General features: G+C 39.5%; 1 protein-coding gene across 1 annotated transcript in view; it reads right to left on the reverse strand.

Annotated features, from left to right (window-relative positions):
* ZNF782 (zinc finger protein 782) overlaps positions 1-17,986 on the reverse strand; it is a 134,677-nt gene that overhangs the window by 17,053 nt on the left and 99,638 nt on the right. Inside the window, 4 exon segments of the mRNA XM_032595513.1 lie at positions 15,127-15,185; positions 15,952-15,961; positions 17,385-17,516; positions 17,596-17,774. Coding sequence (XP_032451404.1) covers positions 15,127-15,185; positions 15,952-15,961; positions 17,385-17,516; positions 17,596-17,774 — 380 coding nt within the window.

Raw genomic sequence — 17,986 nt, forward strand, 5'->3', positions numbered from 1 at the left:
CTTGGGATTGTCTCTATCACTCTTACTTTGCCCTCCCCTGCTCATGATCTCTCTCTCTCTCAAAATAAATAAACACTTTCAAAAATAAATCCCACTGAATTGTATACTTGAAATGTATGAATTGTATGGTATGTGAATTATATGTCCGTAAAGCTAAAAAAAGGACACTAAAAATAGGATTAGATTTTCTAATATCTATTAAAGAAACTGAATTTATAATTAAAAACCAGCTACAAATAACTCCAAGGCCATGTTGCTTTATCAGTATATTTTCCCAAACATTTAAGGAAGAATTAACAGCAATCTTAAACTCTTCCAGAGAACCGAAAATAAGGACTCACTTCACAACTCACTTTATGGGAGCATAATATTGATGCCAAAACCTGACCAACACAGTACATAAAATGAAAATTTCAGGCCAATTATCTCTCCATTAATGCACATTACTGAAATACTAACTGAAATACTAACAAACTGAACCCAGAGACATATTAAAGGAGAATATTTTATGACCAGGTAGGAATTATGTCAGGAATCCAAGATTAAACATTGATAAATCAATCAGTCAATATAATTCATCCCTATAACAGAATAAAGGAAGAAAACTGTATTATTATCTCACTAGATGTAGAAAAAGCATTTCACTAATTTAATATCTATGTATGATTAAAAACTCTCAGGAAACTAAAAACAGAAAGAGAACTTCCTTACTCTAACAAAGGGTGTGTGTAAAAATCCTACTGTTAAACCCAGACTCAACAGTGAAATATTGAATACTTTCTCCTCCCTCAGTTGAGGTGTAACAAAAGGATTTCTATTATCATAATTTGTATTCAACACTGTACTAGAAAGACAATAAGGCTTAAAAAGAGATTAAAGACATAAAGATTGGAAAGGAGGGAAGTAAAAATGTCTTTATTTGCAAAAGACATGATTGTGCATATTTAAAATCCAAAAGAATCTACAAATAAGCTACTAGAATAGGTAAATTTAACAAAATGCCTTGATATAAGATCAGTATTTAAAAATCCACTGTATTTTAATAAATCAATAATAAATTAGAAAATAAAAATTTTAAAAATGTATTATTTATAATAGTATCAAAATAGAAAAAAATACATAGGAATAAATCTAATGACACATGTCAAAGGCTTCACCTCTACTTTGAAAAACTACCCAGCAGGATTTGCTATGGAAACAGATGAAATTTCTACGAAAATGCAAAGGTCTTAAGTTAGCCAATAAATTTTTTGAAGAAGTAAAACTTTAAGGCCTTACACTACCATATTTCATAACTTACTGTAATGCAATAATAATTATAACTGTGAAGTAGTAGGATAAAGAAAAATAATTGGATCAAAAGAAGAGAATACACAGTCTAGACAGAGATCTACATATATATATGTGGTCACTGGATTGACAACAGAGGCCTTGCTACAACTCAGTGGACAGAGGATGGTCTTTTCAACAAACGGTGGTAGTGCAACTGTATATCCATATAGTAACATAAATCTTGACACTTACCTTAAACTACACACAAAAACAATTCCAGGTGGATCAAGCTCAAATAATCAAGCATCTACTAAGAACATAGGAGAATATTCGTGTGTTCCTGGAAAAGGGAACAATGTTTCAAGCAGACACACAAAGAACTATCATTAAAGAAAACACTGATCCTGAACTGTATTAAATTTAAGAACTTGGCTCATCAAAAAACATTATTTAAAAAAAAAGTCAAGGGAGGGGGCCAAGATGGCAGAGCAGCATGGAAGTTTTTTTGCATCTCTCATCCCTGAAATGCAGCCAGATCAACAGCAAACCATCTTGCACACCTAGAAAACTGATTTGAGGATTAACACAACAATCTGGACAACTTAAATCACAGAACTCGGCAGGTACACAGTGTGGAGAGGTGAACTGGGGGAGAGAGAGCTGCAGAAGGAAGGGAGCTTTTTTTGCTTGCTGAGAGAGGGCAGAGATGGGTTGGTGGGTGGGGGAAGAGTATGGGAAGCACTCCCCCTCACCCCTGAAAGCAGCTGGAGAAAAAGAGGAAGAGTGGAAACAGCTGCAAGGGACTGAACAAAAAAAGAGAGGAGAAAGGAGAGGGTTTCAATTCCATTAAGACTCTATAAACAGGGGGAGTGCTGAGTCTGAAACGCTGCAGCTCCGATACCTGGCGGTGCTCTGGTGGGAAGGGCCAATCCCCAGGAGCAGAGATCAAGGTCTGAGGGGTCCTCGGGCCACACAGGGAGAGGCAATTCCCGTGCTGGGAGGACATCTGGTAGAAGCTCTGCGGCCTCCCCACAGGCAAAGGTCCCAGCACACCCCAGAGAACAACATTTTGCTGATGTTGGAATGAGTATGTTAAGGGTGAAGTCTGATGCCAGATGTGTGCTGTGATTTACCATAATCCCTGAAATGCTGTGGCTACATGATCGCGGGAACTTTTTCTGGGTCAGACTGGCACCCAGCCACAGTCTCTGGGCATCTGCAGCAGCATGGTCCTGCAAACGTTCCTGGGGGCAGACCAGCACCCAACCATTGCTTGGCGCTACCTTCCCCCCAAAGGGTTCCTCCCCCACTCTGAGGGAAGAAAAGATGAAAAAAAAAAAAACCAAACAAACAAACCAAAAAGACCAAAAGCAAAAAAGACTAGAAACAACCAGACACTACCACCAGAAACTTCAACTCTACAGGCAATGTAATGGTAATAAATTCATTATCTTTTAGTACTCATTCTAAACGTCAATGAACTAAACGCTCCAATCAAAAGACAGAGGGTAACAGAATGGATAAGAAAACAAGATCCATCTATATGCTGTTTACAAGAAACATATAGACCTAAAGACACCTTCATATTGAAAGTAAGGGGATGGAGAACCATTTGTCATGCTAATGGTCACCGAAAGAAAGCCCGAGCAGCCATACTTATATCAGACAATCTAGATTTTAAAATACAGACTGTAACAAGAGATGAAGAAGGGCATTATATCAAAATTAAGGGTCTATCCACCACGAAGATCTAACAATTGTAAACATTTATGATCCAAACATGCAAGCACTCAAATATGTAAATCAATCACAAACATAAAGAAACTCATTGATAATAATACCATAATGGTAGGGGACTTCAACACCCCACTTACAGCAATGGACAGATCATCTAAATAGAAAATCAACAAGGAAACAATGGCTTTGATGACACACTGGACCAGAGGGATCTGAATTAACAGATATTTTCCGAACATTTTATCCTAAAGCCGCAAAATACACATTCTTCTTGAGTGCACATGGTACATTCTCCGGAACAGATCACATACTGGGACACAAATCAGCCCTCAACAAGTACAGAAAGACAGATCATACCATGCATATTTTCAGACCACACTTCTATGAAACTTGAAATCAACCACAAGAAAAAATTTGGAAAGATAACAAATACTTGGAGACTAAAGAACATCCTATACTAAAGAATGAAAGGGCTAACCAAGAAGTTATAGAGGAAATTGAAAAGTACATGGAAGCCAATGAGAATGATAACACCACAGTCCCAAACCTCTGGGACGCAGCAAAGGCAGTCCTAAGAGGGAAGTATGTAGCAATCCAGGCCTTCCTAAAGAAGAAAGTAAGGTCTCAGATATACAACCTAACCTTACACCTGAAAGAGCTGGAAAAAGAACAGCAAATAAAACCCAAAATCAGCAAAGACAGGGAATAACAATGATTAGAGCAGAAATCAATGTTATCGAAACTAACCAACCAAACAAAAAACCCAAAAAACAGTAGAACAGATCAATAAAACCAGGAGCTGGTTCTTTGAAAGAACAAAGAATTAACAAAATTGATAAACCCCTAGCCAGTTTGATCAAAAAGAAAAAGGAAAGGACCCAAATAAATAAAACAAAGAGTGAAAGAGGAGAGATCACAACCACACAGAAATATAAACAATAATAAGAGAATGTTATGAGCAATTATATACCAATAAAATGGGCAATCTGGAAGAAATGGACAAATTCCTAGAAACATATAAACTACCAAAACTGAAACAGGAAGAAATAGAAAATTTGAACAAATCCATAACCAATAAAGAAATCGAATTAATAATCAAAAATCTCCTAAAAAAACCAGAATCCAGGGCTGGATGGCTTTCCAGGGGAATTCTACCAAACATTTAAAGAAGACTTAACACCTTTTCTTTTGAAGCTGTTCCAAAAAGTAGAAATGGAAGGAAAACTTCCAAACTCATTCTATGAAGCCAGCATTACCTTGATTCCAAAACCAGAAAAAAACCCATTAAAAAGAACTACAGACCAATTTCCCTGATGAACATGGATGCAAAAATCCTCAACAAGATATTAGCCAACCAGATGCAACAATACATTAAAAAAATTATTCACCACGACCAAGTGGGATTTATACCTGGGATGCAGGGCTGGTTCAATATCCACAAAACAATCAATGTGATGCATCACATCAATAAAAGAAAAGAGAAGAACCACATGATCCTCTTAATAGATGCAAAGAAAGCATTTGATAAAATATAGCATCCTTTTTTGATAAAAACCCTCAAGAAAATAGGGATAGAAGGATTATACCTCAAGATCATAAAAGCCATATATGAAAGACCCACTGCTGATATCATCCTCAATGGGGGGAAAATGGAGAGCTTTCCCCCTAAGGTCAAGAACACGACAAGGATGTCCACTCTCACCACTGTTTTTCAACATAGTATTGGAAGTCTTAGCCTAAGCATTCAGACAACACAAATAAATAAAAGGCATCCAGATTGGCAAGGAGGAAGTTAAACTTTCACTCTTCGCAGATGACATGATACTCTATATGGAAAACCCAAAAGATTCCACCAAAAAACTGCTAGAACTGATCCATGAAATCAGCAGTCTTAGGATATAAAATCAATGCACAGAAATTGGTTGCATACCTATACACTAATAATGAAGTAACAGAAAGAGAAATCAAGGAACCGATCCCATTTACAACTGCACCAAAACCCATAAAATACCTAGGAATAAGCCTAACCAAAGAGGTGAAAAATCTAAACACTGAAAACTACAGAAAGCTTGTGAAAGAAATTGAAGAAGACCCACACACACAAAAATGGAAAAATATTCCATGCTCCTGGAAAGGAAGAACAAATATTGTTAAAATGTCAATACTACCCAAAGCAATCTACATATTCAATGCAATCCCTATCAAAGTAACACCAGCATTCTTCACACAGCTAGAACAAACAATCCTAAAATTTGTATGGAACCAGAAAAGACCCCAAACAGCCAAAGCAATCCTGAAAAAGAAAACCAAAGCAGGAGGCATCACAATCCTGGACTTCAAGCTGTATTACAAAGCTGTAATAGTACAAGACAGTATGGTACCGGCACAAAAACAGACAGATCAATGGAACAGAATAGAGAGCCCAGAGATGGACCCATAAACATATGGCCAACTAATCTTTTACAACGCAGGAAAGAATATCCAATGGAATAAAGAGTCTCTTCAGCAAGTGTTGCTGGGAAAACTGGACAGCAACATGCAGAAAAATGAACCTGGACCACTTTCTTACTCCATACACAAAAATAAACTTGAAATGGATGAAAGACCTAAATGTAAGACAGGAAACCATTAAAATCCTCAAGGACAAAGCAGGCAAAAACTTTTTTGACCTTGGCCGCAGCAACTTCTTACTCAACACATCTCCAGAGGCAAGGGAAACAAAAGCAAAAATGAACTATTGGGACCTCATCAAAATAAAAAGCTTCTGCACAGTGAAGGAAACAATCAGCAAAACTAAAAGGCAGCCAATGGAATGGGAGAAAATATCTGCAAATGACATATCAGATAAAGGGTTAGTATCCAAAATCTATAAAGAACTTATCAAACTCAGGGTGCCTGGGTGGCTCAGTCAGTTAAGTGTCCAACTTTGGCTCAGGTCATGATCTCACAGTTCGTGAGTTCGAGCCCCACATGAGGCTCTGTGATGACAGCTCAGAGCCTGAAGCCTGTTTTGGATTGTGTCTCCCTCTCTCTCTGCCCCTCCCCCCTCACATTCTGTCTCTCTCTCTCGAAAATAAACATTAAAAAAAAAAAAGAACTTATCAAACTCAACACCCAAAAAACAAACAACCCAGTGAAGAAATGGGCAAAAGATATGAATAGACACTTCTCCAAAGAAGACATCCCGATGGCCAACTGACACATGAAAAAATGCTCATTCATCATCAGGGAAATACAAGTCAAAACCACAGTGAGATACCACCTCACACCTGTCAGAATGGTTAACATTAACAACTCAGGCAACAACAGATGTTGGCAAGGATGCGGAGAAAGAGGATCTCTTTGCACTGCTGGTGGGAATGCAAACTGGTGCAGCCACTCTGGAATACAGTACGGAGGTTCCTCAAAAAATTAAAAATAGAACTACCCTATGACCCAGCAATTGCACTTCTAGGTATTTATCCAAGGGATACAGGGATGCTGTTTCGAAGGGGCACATGCACTCCAATGTTCCTAGCAGCCCTATCAACAATAGCCAAAGTATGGAAAGAGCCCAAATGTCCATCGATGGATGAATGGATAAAGAAGAGGTAGTATATACATACAATGGAGTATTCCTCGGCAATCAAAAGGAATGAAATCTTGCCATTTGCAACTACGTGGATGGAACTAGAGGGTATTATGCTAAGCGAAATTAGAGAAAGACAAATATCATATATGACTTCACTCACGAGGAATTTGATATAAAACAGATGTACATAAGGGAAGGGGAGCAAAAATAATATAAAAACAGGGAGGGGGACAAAACATCAGGGACTCTTAAATATAGGGAACAAACAGAGGGTTGCTGGAGGATTGTGGGAGGGGATGGGCTAAATGGATAAGGGGCATTAAGGAAGACACTTGTTGGGATGAACAATGGGTGTTATACATAGGAAATGAATTACTGGAACCTACTCCTGAAATCATTGTTGCACTATACTCTAACTTGGATGTAAATTAAAAAATTAGGGGCGCCTGGGTGGCGCAGTCGGTTAAGCGTCCGACTTCAGCCAGGTCACGATCTCGCGGTCCGTGAGTTCGAGCCCCACGTCAGGCTCTGGGCTGATGGCTCAGAGCCTGGAGCCTGTTTCCGATTCTGTGTCTCCCTCTCTCTCTGCCCCCCCCCCCCCCCCGTTCATGCTCTGTCTCTCTCTGTCCCAAAAATAAATAAACATTGAAAAAAAAATATTTTAAAAAATTAATTAATTTTAAAAAGTCAAATCACAGAATCCAAAAACAGTTGCAACATATACATCTGGCAAATGACTTGTATTGATAACATAGAAATAATTTCGACTAATCAAGAAGATAAAGAGTCCAATTAAAACAAAGAACTGAACAGGTACTTTACATAAAAGAATATTTACATGGCCCAACACAAATAATGGTGTTTGAAATTAGCATTTGTTACAGAAAAGCAAAGTATAAATTTCAACAAGAGACCACTATACAGCCACCAGGATAATGAAAATAAAAAAAGACTGACAGTAGCAAGTGTTGGTGAGAATTTGGTACAGTCAGAACGTTGGTAGTATAAATTGGTTCAAGCACTTTAGAAAGCTAATTGTAATATATATTAAAGCTGAACATATGTTTATTCCATGCATCAGCCATTCTATTTCTAGGTATAACCAAGAGAAATGAAGATATACTAAGAGACACAAAGGATTGTTCATAGCAGCTTTATTCATAATAGTGCCCAAATGGGAAAATAAAAGTAAAAAACTCACCACCAAGAGAATGAGCCAATAAAGTTATCATATGATCATATAATGAAATACTTTCTGCTCAGCAATAAAAAGGAAGTAATGGGGGTGCCTGGGTGGCTCAGTTGGTTAAGAGTCTGACTCTTGGTTTCGGCTCAGGTCATGGTCTCACAGTTTGTGAGTTCGAGCCCCACATTAGGCTCTGCGCAGACAGTGCAAAGTCTAATTGGGATTCTCTTTCTGCCACTCAAAAAAAAAAAAAAAAAAGTAATGAAACATACAGCAGCAAGACGGATAATCTAAACCATGTTATGTACACAGAAAAAAGCCAGATCCCCCCATCTCCTAAAAAAGAGTACAGATTATATGATTCTGTTTATACAATGTTAAAAAATGAAGTTATCCTTTTTTTGGACATATGATGTTAGAATAGCACTTTCCTCTGCAGAGCAGGGCAGTGGTTATTAACCGGAAACTGGAAGGAAGGAAACTTTAGGGTGACAAAAATGTTCTCCATCTTAATCTGAGTGGTAAATTACATTTGCACATATGTATACATATGTAAAAATCCACCCAGTTCATACTTAAGAGTGTACTTCACCAGTATAAACGATCTCATTTACAGAAATAAATAAAAGGAAAAAATAAAGAATGCATACAAGAGAAAAACTGACAAAAATTCATAGTTAATAATTTGAGAAGGTAGGAACAGGTCTATTACATTATTATCCCTTTGTATCTTTCTATAAATTAAAAACTTCCCCAAATGTCACTAGTAGAAATGAAAGAGCCTGGTCTAGCAGACACTAAGTCCAAAGACAATGAAACAGGGAAATATATATGTCCTACATGTCAGAAGGATTAATTCTTTAATAATTAAAAAGATTTCTTTAAAAAAAAATTTTTTTAAATGTTTTATTTATTTTTGAGACAGAGAAAGACAGAGCATGAGCAGGGGAGGGACAGAGAGAGAGGGAGACACGGAATCCGAAACAGGCTCCAGGCTCCGAGCTGTCAGCACAGAGCCCGACGCGGGGCTTGAACTCACAGACCACGAGATCATGACCTGAGCCGAAGTCGGACGCTTAACTGACTGAGCCACCCAGGCGTCCCTAAAAAGCTTTCAAAACGAGCAAAAGGGAGGAAGGCTGATTAACAACTATACACACACAAACACACACAAACCACTTAAAAAATATACTAAATATGCACAATCTCAGCTCTCATACACTTCTGGAACAGGGATCATCATCTTTCTGCCCTTACGTCAAGAAAACCTCTGGAGTCTTGACTCTTACTTCACCCCTTTCACGTTTTTTACAGTCTGCTAGTACTTCCAGATTAAACACAAAACTGCTTTTATTGCATGAATTTATTGCATGTTAGAACTCAGGATGAAGCCAAACCCTTAAGGAAAACATCTAACAACTTCTAGTGTTATGTGCCTCTTGTCTGACACAAAATGCATACACTGAGGTCATCAGGGTGGGCCCTACCCCAATTTGACTAGTGTCCTTTTATGAGAAAATCTGGACACAGATATGAACAGAGGGAAGATGATGTGGAGACATAGGGAAAAAGCATCTATAAGCTAAGAAAAGAGGCCTGGAACAGATTCTTCCCTCAACAGTCTTCAGAAGGAACCAACCCTGTCCATTCCCTGATTTTGGATTTCCAGCCTCTAGACTGTAAGAAAATAAAGTTGTTGTTTAAGCCACCCAGTCTGTGGTACTTTATTATGGCAGCCTTAGCAAACTAATATACCTAGTCTGGTCCCAACATTTATCTCATTCGCTCTTAATATTCCTTAAGAGGAATTCTAAAGTGGAATAGACAGAGATTCTTACTGGACCCTCAGAATGCAGTAACCTCCCTCTACTCTGCAACAATTAAAATCCCACTTGTTGTTCAGGACTGACGTGATCCTTTTCAATTATCCATCTTTGATTGACTTAGTCTTTCTCTGACAAATTGCAAATCCTGATGCTGATTCAATTCAAACAATCGATTAGCTAATTCATTTAATCTTAACTTGTTTCCCATGTATAAGGAAGAAAGCTCCACATTATTCCTAGCACCTCCTATGTATTATCCCCTCTAAGGGGACTGTACTTGTCCACAAGAAGTTTAGTTCTTCTCAGAAGCACACAGACAGTCTGGAGATGATCCAGTCTTAAAGATGAGGAGGCTAAATGACAACATCTTATTTATTAATTAAATGACAGCATTTTAGAGAAAAGCATGAGATGGGGGTGGTGATGTCAGGAAAACATCCTCTTGGAGCATCCTTTATTAAGAAGAACAGGTCTTTTTTGTAATGCATACAAATATGCACAGGTTTCTAGGACAAAAGATAGTAATGGCACGGGCTCTGCCTTGTAAGAAGTAAGGTGGTCTGAAAATAGGAATCTAAATTCTTAGGGTGCCTGGGTGGCTCAGATGGTTAAGCCTCCAACTCTTGACTTCTGTGCAGGTCATGATATTATGGTTCATAGGATCTAGCCTGGAGTCGGACTCTGTGCTGTCAGTGCGGAGCCTGCTTGGGATTCACTCTCTCCTCTCTCTCTGCCCCTCTCTGGCTCATGTATGCATGTGTGCGTGCACACACGCGGCTCTCTCTCAAAATAAATAAACATTAAAAAAAAAAGAAATCCAAATTTTTTCAGTGGCCTAGTTCTATATAGAAAGGAGATAATCTTTTATTAAAAACAATTTAATGAGCATTCTCAACTAAAGAAGAGGGCTTAGAATGGAGCATATGAAAATGAACCCATGGTAGTTCCACACCTTGAAGCTAATAGTCTAACTGGAGAGACAAATACATTATCAGGTGACTTGCACCAATGCATGAAGTTATAATGGGGCTGTGCAGATTCAGAAAAGGGGAAATTAGCACAGAGGGAGACAAGGGGAAAGAGAAGAGTATTACTTCCTGGATGAGGCAACCAAAGCTGACTCATAGCAGGTCAAAAGTAAAGAGCCAGACCTCATCTCCATTAGAATGGCCACTATCAGAAAATAGCAAGTGTTGGCAAGGATGTAGAGTAACTGGAATCCCTGTGCACTGCCGGTGGGAATATAAAATGGCACGGCCACTGTGGAACAGTACGGTGGTTCCTCAAAAAATTAAATGTAGAATTACCACATGAACCAGCAATGCCACTTCGGGAAATAAATACCCACGAGACTGGCATTCTTGGAAGAGGTATCTGTACACCTATGCTCATAGCAGCATTATTCACAATAACCAAAAGGTGGAAGTAACCTAAGTGTCTAACACCTGATGAAGGGATAAATAAAATGTGGTATATACACACAATGTATTATTATTCAGCCTTAAAAAAAAGAAGGAAATTCTGATACATGCATGAAACTTGAGAACTTCATGCTAAGTGAAATAAATGAGTCACAAAAAAACAATTACTATATGATTCTACTTATATGAGTAGGGACATTAATGGACAGAAAGTAGAGTGGTGGCTGCCAGAGGCCAAATGCTGAGAAGAATGATGAGCTGTTGTTTAATGGATATATAGCTTGGGGCACCTGGGTGGCTCAGTCGGTCAAGTGCCTGACTCTTGATTTTGGCTCAGGTCATGATCACATGGTTAGTGAGACGGGCTTCTCAATAACATCACAGAGCCTGCTTAAGATTCTCCTTCTCTCTCTGTCCCTCCCCTGCTCATGACCTCTCTCAAAATAAATAGATAAACATTTACAAAAAATAATGGATATACAGCTTTAGTTCTGCAAGATGAAGAGTTCTGGAGACTGGGTGCATAGAAATATGAATGTACTTAATATTACTGAACTGTACAGTTAAAAAATGGCTACAATGATATATATTTTCTGCATTTTGCTACAATTAAAAATAAAATGAAAAAAAAAAATAAAGAGCCAAGTGTCTTAGATGCTTGGGCTGCCATAACAAAATACCACAGACTGGGTAGACTAAATAGCAGACATTTATTTCCTCACAGTTCTAGAGGCTAGAAGTCCAAGATCAGAGTATCACCATGGTTGGGTTCTGGTGACATTGTCTTCCTGGGTTACAGATGGCCACTTCTTGCTGTGTCCTCACATGGCCTTTGCCTGGTGCCTATGTGTAGAGAGAGAAATCTGTCTCTCTCTTTCTTTTCTTGTAAGACCATCAATCCTACTGGATTAGGATTCCCACCCTTATGCTTCACTTAATCTCCATTACCTCCTAAAAGCTCTCTCTCTAGGGGTGCCTGGATGGCTAGTTGGTTGAGCATCAGACTCTTGACTTTGGCTCAGGTCATGATCTCGGTTTGTGGGTTCGAGCTCCACGTCAGGGCTCTGTACTGACAGCACGGGGCCTGCTTGGGATTCTCTCTCTACTCCTTCCTCACTTACATGTGCACTCTCTCTCAAAATAAATAAATAGACATTTTTAAAAAATGCTCTATCTCTAAATACAGTCACACTGGGGGGTAGGGATTCAACATATAAATTTGGGGTGGGGGAACACAATTCAATCCACAGCACCAGATGCACAGGATGAGGATGTGGTTCTAAAGGTCAATCCAGAGGAGACAATGAAACAATCCAGAGGATATGTTTAAAAAACTCAATGAGGTTTGGTTTAGTAATTTTTTTTCTTTTACCTTTTAGTAATATTTTTAATAGCAAATTTTTTTTTAATGTCATATTCCCCACTAGATTGTGAACACTATTAGTGAAGAAAAGTATCTGTATTGTTTAAGCTGTAACTATGGCACATGCTACTTTCTTGGAACATCTTGGTTGCTCAATAGTTATCAAAAAAGTCAGAGCACCAAAAAAAGTGGAAAAATAAATAAATAAAAGGAAGGGGTAATGCTTCCAAAGCCTGAACATTGTCTTGAGAAATTAGGAATTTTATCATATGGGGTAAAGAGCCAAGAGGTGATTTACACAAGGACAAGACATTACTTCATTAGCATTTAGATGAACTACCCATGTGGAAGGTGTGCTTGAGTAGGTGACAAAAGAAATGGGCAGGTTAGTAAAGAAGCTATTCCAACAGTTCAGTTGTGATACTGTGAGATAGCAAAAAAGGAATAAAGTAGCAGAATGCATGTATTTGTTTTTAGGTTTATTTATTTTGAGAGAGAGAGAGAGCACAAGTGGGGGAGGAACACAGAGAGAGGGGGAGAGAGGGAGAGAGAGAGAGAGGGAGAGAGAGGGAGAGAGAGAGAGAGAGAGAGAATCCCAAGCAGGTTCAGCACAGAGCCTGATGTGGGGCTCAAACTCATGAATCACGAGATCGTGACCTGAGCCGACAACAAGAGTTGGATGCTTAACTGAGACACCCACACACCCCAAGAATGCATTTAAAATATGCATTTAGGTTTAACCGTATAAAATAGCTGTCATCTTTGACAAATAGGAAAGTAGCAAGACGTGAGTACACACCAGATGTGGCAGAAGTTGCGAGACTGAGAACAAAAGGAGCCTGGGATGCACTACACTTTTGTGGCTTGGGTGCCTGGCTGACTAGGGAGGGAAAGAGGAGGGGATAGTTTGGAGAGGGCTGTAAATCTTTGAATCAATTAAGCTGTAGATGCCTTTTGGATACCTACAGAGAGATGTTGAGTCAACTATGTCCAATATGGTAGTCACTAGCCACGTGTGACTATTTGAAACCTAAATTAAAAATATGGTTACTCAGTCACACTAGCTGCATTTTGAGTGTTCAACAGGTACATGTGGCTAGTGGCCACCGTTTGGGACAATGCAGATAAAGATCATTTCCATCATCACAAAAAGTGCTACTGGTCACAGTGGGCTGCAGAGACACATTTGCAAGAACTAACAAATACATCACTGTTCAAACCAGAGCGGGGATGAAAGGAGTCAAGAAGACTAGCTGGAAAAATAGGGAGAAGGAATGGAAACTTGTGAAGGGACATGTGAAAGGGCAAGAGAAGGAAGGTGACTCCACAAAAGAAACAAGCATAAACCGACACAGACACTAACACGGAAGACCTTCCAGAAGGACAAAGTAGGGGTGGAGTCAGACACTGCAGACAGATCTGTGCGAGACCCACTGGATTGAACTGTAATTAGGTCACTGGTGAGTGTAGGTCACAGGCACATGAAGCGGCCTGAAATATGAATGGAAAGTGCAGTAGCATTTGCTAGAGAATAGAACTTTAAGCTGTCTGCTAAACAGCTTGTTCAATACGGGCACTTGAGAGAAATATGTACACAGAGCTATTTTTAGGACATGAATGTACCAGCTATTCATGCTGGGCTCCAGTTAGTCTAAGTGTTATCTCTGGGTCCAGCAGGATGATCAGAGAAAGGTCTACTTCTTCTGTTTTATTGACACAGACAACTGTATTAATGAAAGCCCTGCTTTGGTAATGTGCTCTTTACTTCCACTGAGGAAAAAGTGGAAACAACATTCTATAATTATTTCAGGGTTGTTCTGGAAAGATCTGCACTATCACCTACCTGAAGATCAACAAAGACATTTTTCCTGACTTCAGTAACTTTAGACTCCACGAGGAATGTTTGGTTTAAGATTCTCATCAATGCATATCTGAAACAAATATTGTTTGTCTGACTCTCTGCCATGGCTATTAGGTCAGGAAGAAATCTGCCCCTGTACTTTGAAAAATCTGTAACGTCAGAGGACTGCATCTATCCACATGCCAACTCTGCTGTACTACTCATCTGCTTTGCTGTACCTTCCTTGAATGGTTTTGATCCATTTCTTTTTTTATTATTAAAAATTTTTGTGTGTGTCTATTTATTTTTGAGAGAAAGAGAGACAAAGTGCAAGTGGGGTAGGGGCAGACAGAGAGGGGGAGACACAGAATCTGAAGCAAGCTCCAGGCTCTGAGCTGTCAGCACAGAGCCTAAACATGGGACTTGAACTCACAAACTGTGAGGGTTTTGATCTATTTCTATTTCTACTTTTCTATGTTAATTAACCACCCATAAAAAAAGGTGCATACATACAACTATTTATATTTATTTATATTTATATTTATATAAATATAAAAAGGTGCATACATACAACAATATAAATAAATACAATAATATTTATTTATATTTATATAAATATAAAAAGGTGCATACATACAACTATTTATATTTATTATAAAAAATATATTTCTATGATCTATTTCTATTTCTACTTTTCTATGTTAATTAACCACCCATAAAAAAAGGTGCATACATACAACTATTTATATTTATTTATATTTATATTTATATAAACATAAAAAGGTGCATACATACAACAATATAAATAAATACAATATTTATTTATATTTATATTTATATAAACATAAAAAGGTGCATACATACAACTATTTATATTTATTATAAAAAAAGGTGCATACATACAACTCACCTGAGTTGTGTCCATTTTCTGCTGTTGTTGGGAGAGTACGGACAACTGTGAAGGATAAGCTGGGAATAAGGAAAGAGGAAAGGAATCATGAGAGGTCTGGTGAGATTCTGCATTCAGTTGCCTAAAAGTCTCATCACACCAGCTGGGGAAAAGCCTCCCTATGGAAAAAATGTCCTGTTGACCCTTGAGAAGGGGCAGGAAGCACCACAGAGTGCTTCATTCCCTGAATATGTAGTACATCTCTGATATGATCACATGGATGTAACCTTGCTATTTTTCACTAGGTGACTGTGAATTATTTCCCCATTGATCATTAATATTCTATTAATATTATTTATACTTTGAGCTAGAGAATCAACAGAAAACTCTGGGAAAAAAAGATGCTTAGTGACCAAATATTTTAAAATACTTTTGTTCTTCTGAACAAAGGACTTTTGGTCAGACTTTTGATAAGACACTTCTAGTGACTTACGTGTGACAGAATGAACAGCACTATGCTTTCCTCCTAGCTCTGTCCTGGGTGACCAGGGGACATACATCTGAGGCTCCAGTTTTTTAAAAGTTTCCAAAGAGTCAGAGACAGAAATCTACTCCTATACTGTCATTTTGTAATTCTTTATGTTCAGGATAAAGGAAGCCTCAGCATATCCCTAGATGCCACTTCTGATGGACACAATGAGAGAGTGGCTCAGAATCTGCAAAGTAAGTGAAGAATGAAGAAAATAGGGGGCTGTTTAGGGATGGAGAATGAATTTCCTTGGCTCTGGCTTGGCTTTTCTTGTACGGCCTGACAATCACCAATCTCTTCCAACCCCAGCTCACCACCTTCTGCAAGCTGGACCAGTTTCCACTGTCATACAGTCTGTGATGGCTTCTGGATGTGGTGACATCACCAAGTCTGGCTCTTTCTGGAAAAGGTAATAACAAAATGCTTCTGGTGGAACAAATTAGGACCCACTCTTTTCTGGGTTCTTCTGCATTTGTTCTGAAGCTTTGGTGAATATGGTTCCTGTCAGATAAACTTTTCTTCCAGGTGGGACTCCTGTCCCCAGGGCTCCTCTCCTGCTTGCCACACAAGAGCTGCTTTGTTCCAAAGACGTTGAGATTTAGGCCTAGGAAACAAATTCCTTTTAGTTGAAACTTTCATTGAGAGCAAAATTTCTTAGCTTCAGCACTACTGACATTTTGGGCTGCAGAATTCTTTGTGACGGGGGGTGGGGGGTCCTGTACATTGTAGAATGCCTAGCAGTATTTCTGGTGTCTACCCACCAGATGTTAGTAGCAATCCTCCTCTGTTGTGACAAACCATATCATCTCCAGCCATTTCCAAAAGTCCTCTGGAGAGCAAAATCGCCCTGGTTGGGCACCACTAGTGTAGGGCCTGATTTTCTTCAAGATCATTATAACTGTTCTATTATTATAGCCACTAGCCACGTCCCACTCACTACTGAGCACTTGAAATGTGGCTAGTGCCACATGTTGAAGAATATTTTGTATATATTGAGATAAACACAGTATGTTCTTAAAATTTCACGTTTTAGTTTTTAATATGGCTACTAGAACATTTAAAATTACCAATGTGGCTCACCTTATCTACTGGACAGCACTGCACTAGGTATCAGACTGTGCCTTCTGAAGACAGAGACAGCCTGGACAGCACAGGAGGTACCAGGAGCCTAAGTCTTATCCAGAGGCTCTGGAGACATGCCAGAAGCCCCAGAATAGATGCACGTGTCAGAAAGTGACATTTATGTCAGAGAGTGACATCATGCTAACTTTACAATCATAGTCACTCTGCTACTGCCGTGAAGCCTACAATGTTGGGTTTTAGGGAGGCAGGGTATTAGGAATAGCTGAATTTAGGAGTAAAGCCTATCTGTATTTGCATCCTGGCTTCATCGCCTTTTTGACCTGTGGTCTGTAATTTCACTCTTCTGAACCCCCATTTTCTTTCTTTCTTTCTTTCTTTCTTAAGGATATGGTTATTCCTATAAATGGGGTGGCTGCAAAAACTAAGTTAAATACTAAATAAAAAAGAACAAAGTGTCTTTCAAATATGATGGAAGCCAACACTATATTTTGGCGTATTGCCTACTACTTACTAGTGTTACTAACACTTGGCTAAATGCATTATAGGTTATGACTTACCTCTTTCTGAACAACGCCACAAAGCAGTTTTTAACTACTATCCTTATTTTCAGATAAGAACCTCACTTATGCCCAAGTGACAAAGGCGGAATTTATCCGGTCTTTCTGGCTTCCAAGTCCAACGCCAGGGCGCGCTTTGTGCCGGGCTCATGGTCAGTATCCAATACGGAAACGCGCATTACCCTCCCGCCGCCGGCCTGGATCTTCCCCGCTCCCGCTGCAGTCAGCTCCCGCACCCCAGTCTGCAGGGAACATGTTCCGACAACACTCGCCCCATCTGGGCCCCTGGAGCCCACACCCACCCGTCTTTGCCAGGTCTACGTTCCTGCCGGGGTCGGCACTTGGGGTGAACGGGGAGTTCCCGAGACGTCGTGGTCCCTTCCTCTGGGCACGAGCCCGCCCCTCTCCCTCCCGGCGTGCGGAGTTGGCCTCTCTCACCTGAGGGCAAACCCGGCGCATCCCCACAGCCAGGGAGGACGGAAGCCGGTAAATGGGGGTGACTGCACATGCGCAGGGAAAAGCCCAGGATATCCGTTCCTAGAATGCCGCGCGGTCAGCCGGAACATCCAGAACTACATTTCCATGAAAATACCGCGACCGCTCGCAGGTTTCGTGTACGTTGGGGCAGTCCACGTGGCAGGGAGGCAGACGGTAAAGGGGGCGTTATTAATGAGATGTTATCAACAGTCTGTATTGCTCTCTGGCGCCCAAA

Source organism: Lynx canadensis, chromosome D4 (assembly GCF_007474595.2).
Source record: "Lynx canadensis isolate LIC74 chromosome D4, mLynCan4.pri.v2, whole genome shotgun sequence".
NCBI classification, from domain to species: Eukaryota; Metazoa; Chordata; class Mammalia; order Carnivora; family Felidae; genus Lynx; species Lynx canadensis.